This window comes from Schistocerca nitens, chromosome 3 (genome assembly GCF_023898315.1).
Source record: "Schistocerca nitens isolate TAMUIC-IGC-003100 chromosome 3, iqSchNite1.1, whole genome shotgun sequence".
Taxonomy (NCBI): Eukaryota; Metazoa; Arthropoda; class Insecta; order Orthoptera; family Acrididae; genus Schistocerca; species Schistocerca nitens.
Genome location: NC_064616.1, coordinates 698,207,313 through 698,226,730, shown reverse-complemented (window position 1 = coordinate 698,226,730; position 19,418 = coordinate 698,207,313). Strand labels below are relative to the sequence as shown.

The 19,418-nt window shown below is 44.0% G+C and overlaps 1 protein-coding gene across 8 annotated transcripts in view; it reads right to left on the bottom strand.

Annotated features, from left to right (window-relative positions):
- LOC126248668 (GATOR complex protein NPRL2) overlaps positions 1-19,418 on the bottom strand; it is a 171,391-nt gene that overhangs the window by 77,457 nt on the left and 74,516 nt on the right. For all 8 annotated transcript variants that reach the window (XM_049949891.1, XM_049949895.1, XM_049949898.1 and 5 more), the window contains 3 exons: positions 7,589-7,745; positions 5,624-5,753; positions 1,301-1,437 (listed from right to left, as the gene is read on the bottom strand). In XM_049949891.1, the coding sequence (XP_049805848.1) occupies positions 1,301-1,437; positions 5,624-5,753; positions 7,589-7,745 (424 nt within the window). The remainder of the gene's footprint in view (positions 1-1,300; positions 1,438-5,623; positions 5,754-7,588; positions 7,746-19,418) is intronic.

The following is a 19,418-nucleotide window of genomic DNA, read 5'->3' as shown; positions in this document are numbered from 1 at the left end:
TTTCTTACACCATGTGCAATACTATTATTACACCCACATACTGTGTACAAGGAAAATTTTTCTGTCCTTCTTGATTTCAGTATGCACAGAAAATCAACAGAATAGGATTCTTTAAATGTCTGGAAATACTGTTTCTTGTTGGATTTATTCATGAACCCTACAATAGGAATACAGGATATCAAAATTTCCGAGAACAAATGCCTCAATACATACTGAAACATTGAAAGGAACCTGGATCACTAAATGTCACATAAAGTTATAACATAAACACTCAAGGCAGTCAAACACTTCAATGAAACATGTCAAAGCACACAGTCTTAAACCATTAACTGAACACGATGCCAACCTTGTGGACAAAGAATATGCACATGGTAAAAATAACACACACACGTGGAATGAATGTAATTAGTCCATACGTGGTCAAAGTATATGGGTAAAACCACAAGTGAATGGAGTGGAACAAAATGCCTGTCGGCATGCAAGATTCACAAGGAAGAACTGTTATCCTGACTTCAAATTCAATTCCAATGATGACACAAACATCATGCAGTTAAAAGTACCAATCACATCAAAGAATGAGTTATTGACAATCGTAGACTTGCCTTCAAACCACGCAAACAATTGATTGTATGGAAGTGAGGTAATTATAGAATATTAATGTTTAAAATTTTTGTCCACAAAGTCATAAAATGGCACCGCCCATCCGTAAACTGCTGCAATTTCTGTAAATTTTACATATAAACCACAAATATTGGCAGGTTTGTAATAAGTATATCTAAGTTACCGTAATGTAAATTTGAGTTTGTATGACTGCTCTTATAAGTATTACCAAAATGAAATCAACAGGACAATACGTAGTTGTGATACAAAATGTATTAAATTTTAGGCCCATTTTTGTTTGTTATTTAGGACTATAATTTGTTTCAGGCATTATGAGTTCATGGAAGCTTCAAGATGTGGGAGTCTGTCTAGGAAAAATGCTAAACTGATTTCAAATATACCACATGAAATTATGGGTGGTTGAAAACTCTATGCCCCAGTGATTCCAAAGTGAAACCACCTCCTGAAAACAACGGATTGTTTACCTTTTGCCAGTTTCATCTTATAATTGCTGCTTACTATGATAAAGTTTAATTTTGTGAAAATGGGACTCAAAGGGTTAAATAGAAACTGTCCCAGTATTCACATATAGTCAGCACTGAACTCCATCAGAGAAAATAAAATACAGCTGTTGCAGAATGGAATCTACAAACAGCAAAATATTTCTGAAATACACAAATGTACAAGCATATATGGTTACCTGCTGAGTTGTCAAATCCCACTGTTCCTCTTGAAAAACACCTTTCTCTGTTGTAAAAATTGGTACATGATGATCCATAACTGGCGGAGGATCAGTAGCAGCTCTGACAACCTTGAGGAACATCGTCATTTCTCCCTCTGGAAAACACAAGGACCGACATTTCCTTATTCTAATACCTCAAGGAATGAGTATATGTATGATTAAACTACATAAGAAGCTAAATTACACATGATCATTAATTGACTTTATTAAGAACTGTAGGAATCCTATTATGAAACAGCTGACCTCCTTCCAAGCATAAAGCAATTTACAAAATAAATATGGTGGGATTATGAAATGTGCAAGAATAGTCCATATTAACATTATTCATATTTACATACAAAAAATCTTATGATTTGAAGGTTGATTTGAAAACCTCAATGTCTTACAAGGAATGGCTTTAATCGAGATGGTCTTTACTTGAAGCCAATCATGAATGTGGACTTGTCAAGGAAGGAATGCAAAAGATAATAAAACTTTGTAGTTTGCATACACAGAGAGCTTTCTCAGAGCTGAAAGTCATGTGAAATGGTTGAAAATAAATTTGTTGCAAAGTCAACGGGAAAGTTTTACAATGTGAGCCTCCTTGAGGACATCCCAAATCCAGTTTCTGTGGACATTAAGGCCTCTCTATGTAATTTATGCAGCCAAAATCTAACACATTCCATATCAGTTTGGCCAAATTACACCATCATGTAGTGTCAACCAAGTGTTTTAATGATACATTTTGTAGTACTGGGAGAAGGCTTTTCATATCACCAGCACATTTTGATATTTTACAGACATTTAGTGGGCTAACTTTAGCAGGATACTGCCTACTTAGTTTAATAATCCCTTGCTCACCACTGAATAGATTTTTGTCATCCTCCTCCATGTTTTCTTTGTGCAACAAGTGTATGTCAAAATGGTCATACCATTGGAGGGAGGAATCTTTGAGCTTGTCTGCAAGTACAGGTCAAAACATCCTGCAATGTAGTGAATAAGCTTTGTTCTTTATGGGTACTGTACTTTTTGTCAAAGGATCAACTTACACTCTATGTTTTATGGATTTTTTTTTAAAAGGAGCATGGCAACTCATTTATTCGAACAACATTCCATAGGAAAAATGGTGCTTGAGCAGTAATAAGCATTTGAAACTTCACAGCTATTTTGTTGTGTGTAGTAGAAAATTTTGCTGCGTGTAAGACAGACTTCTGCTACAGACATTAAACCGATGTATTCAGAGTTTTCATATGGCAACTATTTGAAATTATTTTATCTCTTTTTCATAACCAGTTAACTCCAGAAAATACACTTTTCTTAATGTGGAGACAACTGAGACATAACACACCCAAGTTGCTTGCTTTATGGGTTTCTCAGTTTGAGAAAATCTTAAGTACTTTTTGGTGCAGATTCTGCAATGGGTTTCTCTGGTAGGGGAGTGGAATGCATTTACCCATCCGCACCTAGAAAAAACTGATTTTTAAAAATCAATCTCCTGTCACATCTTGTTACAAAGACAGATGTATCAGTTCAAAGTAGGGCGGAACATATAATGGACGTTGGCTAGTAGCAAGTGTGCCCAGAACTATTTTGCCATTCACTGTAAAACTAAAATTACTTCCTCCCATATACATCTCGAGAAATAATCACCACAAGAAAATTTGGGAAATTAGAGCTAATACAGAGGCTTACTGACAGTCATTCTTCCTCTGCGCCACTTGCAAATGGAACAGGGAAAGGGGGGCTGGGGGGTTCAACTGGTGGTACCAGACATACCCTCTGTCACATGCCATCAGGTGGGTTGTGGAGTATTTATGTAGATGTATATTTTATATGAGCTACACCCATTCTGGCCCCACTACCTATGATCACTGGGAACACTTGTTATTCGTACAATACTGCTAGTCTTCCATTTTGAAATTTGTAGACCTATACAGGATTATACAACTAGATAAAAAAAGGAATGGTGAATAAGTAAAAACAAATGGGACCAAAAAAGGACTGGTTACCACCGAAATGGTTCCCAAAGCTGAACAAGTCTGCTCACCTCTATACTTTATACCACCCATCCGTACAACAGAAATCTTGCATGCTTTGTATATCTAGACCCACTGAATTGTCTGAAATAACCACCTAATTATAGTTTCTCACACACTGCTCACTTGGCAAAAATGAGATGATCAATCTCACAACGAAAGTAATAATGAGTTTTCACTCTTCTCTTGTTCTTTAACAGGAGTAGAAGATAGTGTAATTGTAATGGATCTCCATAATGCTTATAGCCTCTGCATTTTGCATGAAATTTATTTACTCATGGTAAGCACAATGTTTCAAAAAACACCTAAAGAAGATTCTCAAATTGATCACACTCCACAGCAGCAAGTTTAGAGCCTGTAAGAACAATACATCAATTAATATTTCTTTCTGATATCATATTTGAGTAAGTCATAACTTGCCTAAAAACATAATGTATAGTTAAGTATTATAAACTGTTCCTCTTTCTTTTCCATGAATTAGCTAAAATTCTGTTATTTTAGGATACGTATGTCTTTCTTTCATCTTTTCCTCTCTCCTGCTTAATTCTAATGAATTAACTGCTTAGTAAATAAATGGCATTTACTGTATCCGACTATCCATAAAGGAAAAGGAGTGAGCAATGCTGGATGAAGAATGAATGAAGAGCTCAGAGATTCATAATGTTTTATTATGTGGTCTGTGACGTAAACACAACAATCAAGCAACGTGAAACTCCTAAATGGCATCAAACTGTGTATGCACAAAGGACACAGCTTTAAAATTGTCCTGTACTATCAGGCACATGCTGCTTGAACAAATCCATAATGAGAATAGTGAAAAAAAAGTAAAGGTAACCACCACAGTATAGTGAAGATGCTGAGTGGTACGGGCATCAAAATATGTATGCTTAGAAGACCCTGTTTTAGCTTTTGGACTCTCACTGGAAGGGAGGAAAAGTGATAGGGGAGGGAGGGGCAGAAAAGGCAGAGGACAGGAGTATGACACCAGCAAACACACCCTGGTGTACAAGGATACAAAATGGAAAAGCTAACTCGTCCTTTACTTTACAGGGTTTCAATTGCATGTGAATTGGCATATTTTTCACACATAGCTCATGCACAGAGCACATAAAGTGGCACTAACTACATAAATATTCTTGTGCAGTAGAGGTGCAGAGGACATGCTGTTAATGTTTATGACACTTTACTAAAACAAGCGTGGTAATCTGAAGATGGGCATACTAGCACAAAACTGGACATTGCAATAAAATAAAGCTTCTTAAAAGTATTTGTGACTGGTTGCAATCTCACTCAACAATCTAACTGAATAACATCATTTCCTACCAAAAGAAGTCTTCTAGTATCAACCATAGACCTTAATCTGAGAAGGAGATTCCTGAGAATGTAAATGTGTAGTACAGCATTTTATGGAAGTGAATTGTCGACAGTGTGAAACCCAAAAAAGAAAAGAACTTCTGCGTGTAAGATGAGGTATTAAACAAGGAAGCCAAAAATTAAGATTACAGACAAGAAATGAAAAGGTTCTCCACATAACTGGTGAAGAAAGATATATATGGAAAGTACTCAGTAGAAGAAGACATAGGATGTCAGACATGTGTTGAGACACCAGGAAACAGTTTACATGACACTAGAGAGAGACAGAGAGAGTAAAAATTGATGGAGTAAAGAGAGATCTGAATATAAACAACAAATAATTGACAATGTTGGGTGGATGTGTTACTCTGAGATGAAGACATTAGCACAAGAGAGAAAACCGTGGCACTGTTTCAGTCAAACCAGAAGACTGATGGAAAAAAAGAAAGACAGAGAGAGGGAGATAATGGTTATAATTTTGAGACAGAATAATACAAAACTCTTTCTTTCAATCATCATCATCATCATCATCATCATCATCTATTGTGAACTGGAGCATTAACAAAAAATTCAATCCGAAGTGCACATTTGTTTCCTTTTTTCTCAAGAAGATGGAATTTTAGAATAGTAGTGTGGCCAAGTCATCATGCACAAATTTAACATCTGACAGAATATGTAAAGGTTGATCCTATAAAAGTGCTGTGGTTTGAGCAGCAAGAGAAAATGCACAAAATCATTTTAAGAAAAGTGTTACACTCTATTTGACAATGACTTGCTGTTGGTTGCAGAGATGGAGAACTGCTCTAACATCAGTGGATGCCAGTACCATAGCACTTTGGAGGAAATATAAACATGGGATGACTTTTTGGTCACACTGTATACAGAAACTAGTGAAGACAGCAAATCTCCTTACCTCTCACAGTAGACATCCCTGTTGCATTTAAATTGTTGAGAATCTGTTTAAGTATACTAAAAAGCTGATGATGCTTTGTAGTTTCTGAACTAACTTGTGATAGGAAACATCCTTCTTCTTCCATTGTCAACTGGTAAGAGAAAAGGATATAAATTAAACAAAGTAGGCTCAAAAATTTAAATACAGAACTGTGTGGTTCTTCTATAAACATTTAGCTATGTTAGGAGTCAGCTTATAGCTTTAAAGGCAATCAAGAGGTGGCAATCGCCTTTCATCAGCAAAGATCATTAACCATTAATTACAGTGGGGCTCTAACATATAATGCAGAATAAAAAGGAAACAGTTTCTTATCCTTAGGCACAGGATTAAATACAGAGAAAATATATACAATATGAAGAGGATTAATGAAAGTTAACACAGTTATATGCTTGTTTTCCTCAAACTACTGCATGGTGGCCAGTGAAGAGAATGTAGCATCAATATTACTTACCTCTCCCTATACCACTACTTACGGATGTTATTCTCAAAGAATGATTGTCTATGCATTTAGCCACATACCCCACAAATTCTGAACAATATGCAATAAATATAATTAATATTTTGTGAAACAGTTCTCAAAATTTTAAAGAATGCTCTTCATGTGCTACACAACATCTTTCTTATAGGATATCCAACTGGTGTTTGCTGTGCATCTCTCTAATGCTATTGTAATAACTAAATAAGTACAGCATAAAGTGTACAGCTCTTCTTTGAACTCTCTTAATTTCTTCTTGGCATTTCACCTGACATGGAATCTAGACAGACGAGCATTACTCAGTGCATTCTCAAAAAATCAGTAAACTCATGCATGCTCAATTAACGAAGCTACTATTGTTAACATCCTGGTATTACACATCCGTGGTGTTATGCCTATACAGTTGGCTTGACGGTTTTTCATATAAAACAAAATTGAAGTTGGACTTTATCAATGTTTTGCACTCATTCCACACTATTTCTTCTAAACATACAATCATACACAACTAGTTATGCCTGTTGAAAAGTATAGAGGATATGAACTCAAAATCTGATAGTTTTAATTAAAAATGGAAGTAATATGTTTTATAGCACATAACTCCAATTCAAAATATTGTTTTATCACTGTCACAGTAGACTTCACAATTCATTGACATTTTTGACCTTCTTTGACATAATTTCAAAAATGTATGGGACAAAAACAGCAAACATAATCACTATAGCAGAGTAGTCATCAATGAATGATTTTCACTTCAAACTTGAATTTGCGCATGCAACGACTTGATTATCTAACTTTAGTGCCAACTAACTCGGAGAAGGTGCAACATGCTGAATTTTTTTCTTAACAATTGTTTTTCAGAACAACCTATGCTGAAAAACAAGCTTATCAGACTGTTTCCGACCATCTTGTATTAGCACTGACATGAAGGCAACAGATTAGTGTGGCATTTGCGTGTCTTTCCGATGTGCGTGTCATAATTGTGGAAATATGAACTATTGCAATGTTATTACCAAATGTGTCCAGACAGGACGTGCATGATGCAGCAGTTTTACTGTGTGAACAACAAAAATGAGACAAACTTGTTTCCTTTCATGATTTAGTGGGGGTTGTCAGTGAGGATAAGTTTTGTAAAGGTTTGAAATTATGCATGAAGTTTGTCCCAAGTCACTATTAGCTCTCATTCTCAAATACTGGATGAACAAAGTCTGGATATTTGTGTCATGTAAGCTAAACTCCTTTTTCATCCCAACCCCTTTGGTAGGTATGTGGTTCTTACCCCTATACCGATTCTTTCCATACAATATGGGATAAATGTACCAATCCTGGTTGAAATCAGTCCCATGTTTTAGGAAGAGATGTGGGACATATATACATGCTTACATTTTTATATTATGAATCATTTTTTTTTTTTTTTTTGGTTGTGTAATGTGACAATAGTTGAAATAACTTACCAAATATTCAGAAAGCTTCTTCACAACAGGTTCATACTGCACAGTGCGAGCCCATGCATCACACACAAAACAGAGATTAAAGTAGTATGCATTTCTTGCATATTTTGCATCATCTATTCTCACTGGAAATCCCGTTATTTTATATCCAAATGTATTGCTAAAACACAGAAAAGAATATGATTTCAGCATTAACTCTGTAAATGGTTTATGTTATTATTTCACAAATGATCCATTTTTTCCCAAAATAATGTTGGAAAGTGTCATAACATGAACCAAAGATTATTATTTACAATTTACAGCCAACAATGCCCAGCCCCCCCCCCCCCCCCTCCCCACCGTTTCCCCTGCACCCGTGCACCTACAATGTGCTGACGGACACACAAGTCCAAGTTTGCAATTTGGCAGGTAGACTGGGATGGAGATTGCAATGGCTGGGGTGTGTATTGGGATAAAGAGGTGGGAGGCAGCAGGAGGGATTGGCAACAGGTAGTTAGCAACTCAAAGGGGGACAGCAGATGTGCAGGGTAGAAATGCTGGAGGTAGAGGTGGCAGGTGCATGAGCTAGGCATTCAATACACAGGCACCAGAGTCAGTGAGTTGGTGCAATACATGATGGAGATCACTCAAATGCATGGGGATTGGTAGCAGCTGACAGGACAGATGAAGTGGAAATTGTTGAGCCAAGGGTGTGGGGACAGTGGGTTAGTGGCATTTAAGGCCAGGTGTGTTGTGGGAGCAAACAATGTGCTGCAAGGATAACTCCTACCTATGTAGCTCAGAAAAGCTGACATTGTAGGAAAGGACCATGTGGCACAGGTTGTGAAGCAGCCTTAACTGTAGCATGTGGTGCTCAGCTGCAAGTTGTACCACTTGGTGGCCAATTCTGTTCTTCGCTACAAGTCGGCTGTGGCCATTCATTCTGGTGGACAGCTGGTTGGTGGTAATGCCCACATAAAATGCTGAGCAGAAATTGCAGCAGAGTTGCTATATGACATGGCTGTTTTCAAAGATGGCCATTCCTCTGATGGAATAGGGTAAGTCTATAGCTGGATTAGAATAGGATGTGTTGGGAAGGTGAATCGGCCAGATCTTCTGGTAAATCTTCCACAGGGGTACGGTCCCTGCAGGAAGATGTTGGGTGTGGGAGTGGCATAGGGATGGACCAGGGTGCTGTGTAGGTTGAGTGGGCAATGGAGTACCACTTTAGGTGGTGTGGGGAAGACCATGAGTAGGATGTCTCTCATTTACGGGCATGAAGAAGGACATGGTTCAGTTGCTCCAATCTGATGTGGTGATGATCATTTGCAACTGATTCTGTCTGGGGTGGGGGAGGATTAGCGATGTGTGAGGATATGGCACAGGAAATCTGTTTGTGGACTATGTTTTGTGGGGGGAGGGACCTTCAGCACACTGGGCAATGGAATTCTCATCAATGCAGATATGCTGCCCACAGGTCACCAGGCCATACAGAAGCAATTATTTGGTATGGAAGGTGTGACAGTTGCCAATATGCAGCATATGGTGTTGGTGGTCAGTGGGCTTAATAGGGACAGAGGTATGGATGGAGCCATCACATAGATGGAGGACACATCTAGGGAGATGGCACATTGGGTTGAGGACGATCAAGTGATGCAAATAGGAGAGCAGGTGTTGAGTTTGTGGAGGAATGAGGATAGGGTGGTTTGGCCCTGAGTTCAGATCATGAAGATATTATCAATGAACCAGAACCAGACAAGGGTTTTGGGAGGGTAGGAAGATTTCCTCTAGATGGCCTATAAACAGGCTGGCATCTAGGCCCATCTCTGAATCTGTCCCCTGAGTCCATCTCCCTCCTCACCCTAATGACCCCCTGCACACCCACCTTCTACATGCCTCCCAAACTCCATAAACCCAACAATCCTGGTCACCCAATGTAGCTGTTTACTGGTCTTCCACTGAGAGAATTTCCAGTCTTGTCAACCAACACCTCGACCCAATAGCCCATAGCCTAGCCTCTCGCATCAAAGATACAAACACTTCCATCACCAACTCTCAGACATGCCATTTCCATTACCACCTCAACCCTACTCTAATTGCTGATGCCACCTTCCTGTACACCAACAACCCTCAAGCCCATGGCCTTGCTGCTATTGAACACTAGCTCTTATGATCTTAAAGGTAGTTTTAACACCAATGAGGTAATAAATCCATTTTCATATAAGCCTTATCCACTGTTCACCCATCCTTATTTCATCGAGATCTCCATCTCAGCGTATATCAAAAATAGCCACCGACTTTTTAGTTGCAGTAACTGTGCTGGAGGCCCGCATCTTGTGGTCGTGCGGTAGCATTCTCGCTTCCCACGCCAGGGTTCCCGGGTTCGCTTCCCGGCGGGGTCAGGGATTTTCTCTGCCTCGTGATGGCTGGCTGTTGTGTGCTGTCCTTAGGTTAGTTAGGTTTAAGTAGTTCTCAGTTCTAGGGGACTGATGACCATAGATGTTAAGTCCCATAGTGCTCAGAGCCATTTGAACCATTTTGAACCAACTGTGCTGGACCAACCTTACAAAACCTAGCTCTCTGCAGTTAAGATGTTACACCCAATGTTTTATCATCACTTGGGAAACAACACTAAGTTTACTTTTGTATCTAGTGTGGGACTTCTGTTGGTGCTGCATAGGGAATACATGGAAGCTACTCTCTCCAGACACACAATTTCACATTCAACAAAATACTGTGTAGAATTACCAGTTCAAGAAAGGCCATGTCATCAATTGCCACCTGTGGAGACTTTTGCTTTGAAAGTATACTTGCTACCTAAGTGCCCAGCAACACGAAAGGCAACCACATCTCAGTGGAAATGAAAATACAAGTAAGCCATGCCACACTCACAAAATGCTTGCCTGAAAGATATGCAAGGAGAACAAAGGGGTACTCATTTTCAAAGCATTGCAGAAACTTCTAGACCTTTTCATATTTGACAGCCAAGTGGCAAATTAGACAAGTTCGGAAACAATTGTGTCTATGCTATACTTTTTACAAGGTAGACAATACAATTTGATTTTGAAAATAATTAAAACTAGGGCCATGAGAGCTGCAAGTATCAAATTACTGGTAAGAAACCTCACCAACTGGGAAGACAGGAATGTTCCTACAGGAAATTACAGTAAACAGAGAACCATAGGTTACTATGCTTATCAATCGTAGAATGTTAAAAAGGGGGACAAAGTGGGAGAACTCCTCAGTATCAATGTTCCACACCACCAGTTTCAAGATGCCCTTCAAAGAATCTTGACATCAGAGGAACCTAATGGAAATTTTGTTTGGAAACTCTGCCAAGAGCTAGCAGACAGAAGCACAAAAAACAATAGTTGGAGCCCACAGCAAAAATACTACAAAGATAATAAAAGGCAGCCTCAACACGAGAAAAAAAATCAAGAATGTTACATAACCTTCTCAGACCCAACCAGAAACTTCAGAGGGGAAAAGGAATCTAGAACAGCTATTCTTAACATACTGAAGATTAAAATGGGAAAACTGAAATACAGCAGATGAATGGAAGTGAAGGAGGCAAAAACACTCCACAGTAATTGCAAGAAAGAGATGGTGGTGGTTGTTGGGATGTTCAAGGGGGACTAAACAGTGAAGGTCATCAGTCCCCCATTCAAAAAACAGGCGAGACATAAATGCGCGAGGCAGGTAAAACCCCAAGGGGAAGGAGACTCCCCCCCAGGCACTGAAAGAACACAAATGCTGCAACGAACACGACAGACAAGAAGAGTACAGATGAACACCAGACAGAAAGAAACAAACAGAAACAGAAGAAAAGAAGATGGCCGGAGACTGGTTGACTGACCACAAGAACAAAAAAGGGAAAGGGTCAACCCACCGACGACACACTAAAATCTGCAACTAAATATGAGAGACACGAGGACAAGAGACACAGAAAGGGAAAGGTGCAGGACCTCCATAAATGGAACCATAAAAAGGACTACCACGGATAAAAGTTAAAACGTCAACAGCCATGGAGGCATCGTCACATAACACCAAAGGCAAAGTGCCCAGAAGATTAAAAGACTGCCGGAGGATGCGCAGTCGGGGACACTCCAACAAAATGTGGGCGACCGTCAGCCGGGACCCACACTGACACAGGGGGGGATCCTCCTGACGCAAAAGATGGCCATGCGTCAGGTAGGTATGGCTGATGCGGAGATGACACAGGATGACAGAGTCCCTGCGAGAAACCCGCAGGGAGGAGCGACACACATCGGTCGTCTCCTTGACAGCCCGCAGTTTATTTGGGGCTATCACGCCACGCCACTCAGCAGACCACATCCCAAGCACCTTACGGCGCAACACCAGCTGCTGATCGCGAGCCGTGAGGCCGATCTCCAAAGCTGGGGTGTCGATCACCCCTGTCAACACGTTCGTTCCCCGGGATGCCAACGTGACCTGGCGTCCAAACAAAGACCACCGAACGACCAGAACGGGTAATGGCGGAAACAGACTCCTGAATAGAGGACACCAGAGGAGAAGAGGGATAGCAGCGGTCGATGGCCTGGAGGCTGCTCAGGGAGTCACTGCAGATGACGATGGACGGACCTGAGCAGAAACGCATATGCTCAAGAGCGCGCAAGATGGCCACCAGCTCTGCAGTAAAAATACTGCAGCCAGCCAGCAAGGAGCGCTGCTCAACATGGGCAGCGTGAGCAAAAGCGTAGGCAGTGCGACCATCAACCAGGGAACCATCAGTGTAGACAGTCTCACAGCCCGGAAATGAGGCGAGGAGCGCAAGAAAACGGCGACGGAGGGCCACAGGTGGAACCGAGTCCTTGGGTCCCTGTGCCAAGTCCAGACGGACGGACGGACGGGGCAAACACCAGGGAGGCGTAGGTGCACGGACCCGGAAGGGAGGCAGAAGAGGGAATGACCCCAGTTCAGACAGCAGGGACTGGACGTGGACAGCTATGGAAAGCCCAGACCGAGGTCGCCGTTCGGGCAGATGGAGGACCATGGCAGGGAAAAGCAGGCGATGATTGGGATGGCCCGGCGAGCAATGCACGTGGACAGCATAGTCGGCGAGCTGTCGATGGCGGCGAATCCGCAGCGGGGGAACCGCGGCCTCCACCAGTAGACTATCCACAGGGCTCGTACGGAAAGCGCCAGTTGCAAGCCGAACCCCACAGTGGTGTATGGGGTCTAACAACTTCAACACCGAGGGTGATGCAGACCCATAGGCCAGGCTCCCATAATCAAGCCTGGACTGCACAAGGGCTCTGTATAATCGCAACAGCGTGCAGCGATCTGCACCCCAAGAGGTGTGGCCCAGGCAGCGGAGTGCGTTGAGGTGCCGCCAGCACTTTTGCTTCAGCTGAGTAATATGAGGAACCCATGTGAGCCGGGCATCAAAGACGAGTCCTAAGAAGCGGCATGTGTCCACCACGTCAAGCAGGTGGCCGCCGAGGTAAAGTTCAGGATGAGGGTGGACCGTCCGACGCCTGCAGAAGTGCATAACTCGAGTCTTGGCTGCAGAGAACTGAAAACCGTGAGTCAGAGCCCATGATGCTGCCTTGCGAACGGCTACTTGCAGCCTGCGTTCGGCGACTCCCGTAGTCGTGGAGCTAAATGAGATGCAGAAGTCGTCGGCATACAAAGAAGGAGACACCGACGACCCCACGGCTGCAGCCAGACCATTAATGGCCACTAGAAATAAGGAGACGCTCAGCACCAAGCCCTGCGGGACCCCATTTTCCTGTATATAAGATGAACTAGAGGCGGCACCCACTTGCACCCGGAAAGAGCGGCGCAATAAAAAGGTTTGAAGAAAAGCCGGGAGCTGACCACGAAGACCCCACTCATGCAACGTAGCAAGGATATGATGCCTCCATGTGGTGTCATACGCCTTCCGCAGATCAAAAAAGACAGCAACAAGATGCTGACGTCGGGCAAAGGCCGTACGGATAGCAGATTCCAGCCGCATCAAATTGTCCGCTGCAGACCGGCCCCGACGGAAGCCACCCTGGGATGGAGCGAGGAGACCGCGCGACTCAAGGACCCAACACAAACGCCGCCCCACCATACGTTCGAGCAATTTGCACAGAACGGTGGTGAGGGTAATGGGACAATAGCTGTCCACCGCCAGCGGGTCCGCACTGGGCTTCAAGATGGGGACAATAAGACCCTCTCGCCACTGCGACGGGAACACGCACTCGCTCCAAATGCGGTTAAAGATGGTGAGGATGTGTCTCTGGCAGTCCCTGGAGAGATGCTTCAGCATCTGTGCGTGGATGCAGTCTGGTCCTGGTGCCATATCAGGGCAGTCGGCGAGGGCAGCGATGAATTCCCTCTCGCTGAAAGGAGCATTGTATTTTTCAGAACGACGCGTGTGGAATGATAACGGCGTCTGCTCAGCTCACTCCTTGAGAGAGCGAAAGGCGGGGGGATAAGTTGCAGTCGCAGAGCTCTGAGCAAAGTGCGCAGCAAGGTGTTCAGCAATGGCGGCAGCGTCCGTGCAGACAGCGCCGTCCAAGGAGATCCCAGGGACACCCATAGGGGTCTGGTATCCATAAATCTGCCGGATCCGGGACCACACGAGCGAGGGGGAGACACGGGAGCCCAAGGATGAGGCATACCTCTCCCAGCACTCCTGCTTACGCCGTGCGATAAGGCGACGGGCCAAGGCACGGAGCCTCTTAAAGGCGATGAGGGTCTCTAGAGACGGGTGCCACCTATGACGCTGGAGAGCCCGCCTACGGTCGCGAATAGCCTCAGCAATCTCCGGCGACCACCAGGGTACAGCCTTCCTCCGAGGGAGTCCAGAAGAGTGGGGGATGGCAGCCTCGGCCGCCGAAATGATTGACGTGGTTAAGACACGGACCACCTCGTCAATGTCACCATGTGGGGGAGACTCAATGGTTGCAGCGGAAGTAAAAGCCGGCCAGTCAGGCCTGTGGAGAGCCCAGCGGGGCAGGCGCCCAGAAGTATGACACTGGGGCAGTGACAAATAGATGGGAAAATGGTCACTACCACACAGGTCAGGATGCACTCTCAAGTGGAGGGATGGGACAAGTCCGGGGCTGCAAAGAGAGAGATCGATGGCCGAGAATGAGCCGTGGGCCACACTGAAATGCGTGGGAGCACCGGTGTTCAAGAGGCTAAGGTCGAGCTGAGCCAACAAATGCTCCACGGTACGACTGCGGTCATCAGAGACAGTCCCACCCCATAGAGGGTTGTGGGCATTGAAATCGCCCAGCAACAAGAAAGGTGGCGGCAATTGGGTTATCAGTGCAGCCAGGACAGGCAGCGCGACATCACCATCCGGTGGAAGGTAAAGGCTGCAGACGGTAATAGCCCGCGGCGTCCACACCCTAACAGCGACAGCCTCTAAAGCTGTTTGTAGAGGGACAGACTCGCTGTGAAGAGAGTTAAGAACATAGAGGCAGACGCCACCAGACACCCTTTCATAAGCTGCTCGGTTCCTATAATAACCCCGATAGCCACGGAGAGCGGGGATTCGCGTTGCTGGAAACCAAGTTTCCTGCAGAGCAATGCAAAGGAAAGGATGAAGGCTGATAAGTTGGCGGAGCTCAGCTAGATGGTGGAAGAAACCGCTGCAGTTCCACTGGAGGATGGTATTGGCCATGGATGGGAAAGGCGTGAAGGGACTGGGGAGGCAGATTACACCTCCGGGGCCCCTGCTGCTACTGAGTCACCACCTGTACAACATCCATCCATTGCGTCCGAGGGACTGGCGAGATCCAGGTCCTCTGCGGACGCCAGAATCTCCACCTCATCTTCGGACGCAGAGTGAGAAGGTTGCGGTGGGACAGGTGCCACCGCAATGTCAGGATGCTTGGGAGCCTTTTTCTTGGTCTGCTTTGCGCGCTGTGCCTGAGGTGGTTCTGGCTGGGAGGGCTGCACCGGGTCAGTCTCAGGGACTGAAGACAACCGCGACGCCCTACGACCAGCGACCGGTGGTTGTTTCAGATACTTGCGGGTGTCTACTGTGCCGCTGGTCGGAACTTGTGAATGGAGGTCCCCAAGGGACCCCTTCCTTGCGAGGGTAGCCGAAGAAGTCTTACGCTTCTCCGGCTGGGAAGGGGGAACTGATGTCCCCGATGGTTGGGGGGGTGTTGCTCCTGAAGTAGATGGAGCAGGAGCAACAGTGGGTTTAGTGCCCCCCACCATCAAGGGGGCAGGTGTGGGACTGCGACTCTGAGAGCTGACTGGAGAAGATGGAACTGTAGCAGGAGTGACAGTTGCGGCATAAGAAGCTGTCATGTGCACTGGATGAAGCCGATCATATTTCCGCTTTGCCTCAGTGTACGTCAGGCAGTCGAGAGTCTTGATTTCCATGATCTTCCGCTCCTTCTGCAGAATCGGACAGTCTGGCGAGCAAGGCGGATGGTGCGCACCACAGTTCACACAGATTGGAGGTGGGGCACAGGGATGATCAGGATGGGATGGCCGACCGCAATCGCGACAGACGAGGTCGGAAGCACAGCGTGAAGACATATGGCCAAACTTCCAACACTTGAAGCACCGCATCGGGGGAGGGATATATGGCTTGACATCACAACGGTACACCATCACCTTGACCTTCTCAGGTAACGTGTCACCCTCGAAGGCCAAGATGAAGGCACCGGTGGTAACTTGACGATCCCTTGGAGCCCGGTGGACACGCCGGACGAAATGGACACCGCGGCACTCCAAGTTGGCGCGCAGCTCGTCATCGGACTGTAAAAGGAGATCGCTGTGGAAGATAATGCCCTGGACCATATTCAGACTTTTATGGGGCGTGATAGTGACGGAGACATCCCCCAGCTTAGTACAAGCGAGCAAGGCCCGCGACTGGGCGGAGGATGCCGTTTTTATCAACACCGATCCGGACCGCATCTTGGACAAGCCCTCCACCTCCCTAAACTTGTCCTCTAAATGCTCTACAAAGAACTGAGGCTTCACGGATATAGATTCCCCATCAGCTCTGGTACAGACAAGATATCTGGGCGAATACGTCTCACTTTCATTCAATGCCTTTCGTTCCTCCCATGGTGTGGCGAGGGAGGGGAACGATTTGGGGTCATAAACGTTACCTTTAAAATGGGCCCTCGAACGCTTAGAGACTGCTGGTGGCTGGCCACCAGCAAGAGAAGATGTGCCACGCTTCATTGCGTGTCATCCACCCTGATGCCACCTACTCCGACCAAGGGCCCTCCCCACGGGCGCCACCCAGCCGCAGCAATAGCCACCTGGCAGGACGGCCATTGCCGGGAGTCCCGATGCCCCAGGGAGATGGGCATCTACTCCTTGGCATACGTGGGGAGTCAATGGCGCAGGCATCAGTAGAGCGATCCCTGTGTTGTCAGGGGGCTACAACCAAGAGGGTACATGGCGGCCCCACAACGGACTGGCTACCGTGCTGGATGTTAGGTGACATGTGGTCCATGGTCGCCGTCAGTGCAGAAAATGGCCCTGCACAGTGTTTGGCAGAAAGTGTACGCAGGAGCGTATCCATGCCCAAGCGATGGAGAGTGGGCAGGACTGCAATGCAACGACGAATAAGATGGCGAAAGTTCTGAACACAACATGGACACAAGGCACCAAGTAAGGCGCCCTTCCCCAATCGGCTCGCTCTTCGGAAAAATTTTGAGATATGGAGGTCAAACCCGACAGGGGACCATCACATAATGCCGAAACGTTTGAGACTCCTTTTAGTCACCTCTTACGACAGGCAGGAATACGGCGGGCCTATTCTAACCCCCGAACCCGCAGGGGGGCAAGAAAGAGATTGAGTCAGGATAACCATATGACAAAAGTGTAACCTTTCGGGACATGAGGAACCTTATATGGAAATACTAACCACATTATGACAGATATGTAATCAAAGGGCACATACAGCTTGCCAATGGAACAAAAATGTATGGATAACATGTGGGCAGGTGTCTGGATACCATAAACTTAACGGTGGGGAAATAAAAATTGGAATAAGCAAAACGTCTGCCAAATTCCATGAAAATGATTATATGGAACTCCATAGCCCATACAGAAGGAATACATGGAGAAAAGTATTAGACACCTAACCAAAAAATTAATTTAATACAATACTTTTGTTTACGTATGAATGAATAAATAAATCTGACTGCAGCAGTATAAAAGGAACAACAGTGCATACCCTGATCAGGGATGAAACAAATGAAGTGCCAACATAGATATACCTCTGATTTAATTTGAGGCAAGTAGATTTGCCATTTGTTGGGTTATCTGAATACTTCTTTATACAGCATGGAGTTTTTAACATGCCATTTCCCGACCTGAAGGGGAAATGGTGGCGATAAGTTATTATTCAAGTTGAATTTTAATAAAGCAAGGATTTTACTTAATTTGTATTCTGACCCCATGGACAACCTCACAATGGGAATAAGTTCTTGGCACCTGGAATCCATTGGAATGTGGCTTTGCCTGCCCATCTGAAGTTGACTGGTTTCGTTTTTCCCTCATACCGCGAGCATGTTTCATGCAATGTGTTGTGGTTGGAGCTTACCAGTATGATTTGAGGGTTAGAGATTTTCCCCAAGACATCATGTTTTTTCCAGCTCTTTTCAAATTGGAAATAAACTTGGGAGGCGTCCTGGGATGAAGGAGCACTTTTCAGAGGAAAGGTGTAAAACAGAAAAAGGGGATGGCCAATGAGAATACTTGCATTTCACTCCTGAAGTGTATTAGGCAAGTGTCTCTCTTTCACTAACCATCAGCTCCACAATCTAATACAAAACCTGTTGCTAATCAGTTACATGTGCATCCATTAAGTTGCATGCATACACAACACCCAACTATAAAACTGAAAATCAGTAACCACAATTCTATCAATGGGAACATATTTGTCAATTCTTTTAAGCTTCCATACTGGTAGAACAACTTTATTGATCAATGAGGCTAACTCACTCCTAACTTGAAACAGGTAACACAACCAATATCATCAGCTCACATTGTCTGTGACTAGCCTTCTACAATCAAGAGGCTGCAGATTGTTTCATGCATTCCGTGAGCTATCGACAACTCCTGAAACACTTTTTTTCTGCGTTGTGATATATGTAACAGGATATACTTCCCCAACATTCAGTAAGTATATAAAATGGGACATGGGGTATGAGCATCCTATATACAACAGGAGTTGGAGTAACTTCAGAAAGCTTAGGTGTTACATGTAACATTTACTTTGCTAATTAGTGCTGTGTTATAGTGCATAGGAAAATTTTTTTCCCCTAATCCACACATTTATTTATGTGAAGAGCACTACATTTTAATACAGTTCCTTAAGTATCAAACTTTCAATCAACATTTTCACAATTCATATGTCCTGTACAACTGAAGCTTGCATGATGACCAGAGCTTGTGTCATAAAAAAAAAATCTTCTTTAATCTAGCACATACTACTATAGTATGTGTTATAGGTAGTTTTTTTATTTTTTAGAGTCACAGACTTTTAATTTTTACCTGCCAATGTCTATATATGAGTCTCCATATGTAGGATAAATTTAGGATGACAATGTGAAAGAAAATCAGAGTATTGGAAAGAAAACTCATTTCAACTGGATTATCTCTGAAACTAATTTGTGGAATTAAAATCTTCGCTGCCTATGACGCAAATGGAAATCAGGTATCAAATAGCCGACCATGGTCTTCCTCAAGTAGCCACACTCAGCTTTCTCCTATACACAGTGTATAAACGAGACCTAGAAGAATGTTTCTATTATTTTTATTTATTTACATGTCAAGTTCCTTAGGACCAAATTGAGGAGCAAATCTCCAAAGACAGCACATGTGTCAGTACATGAAATTACAACATAAAAGTAAT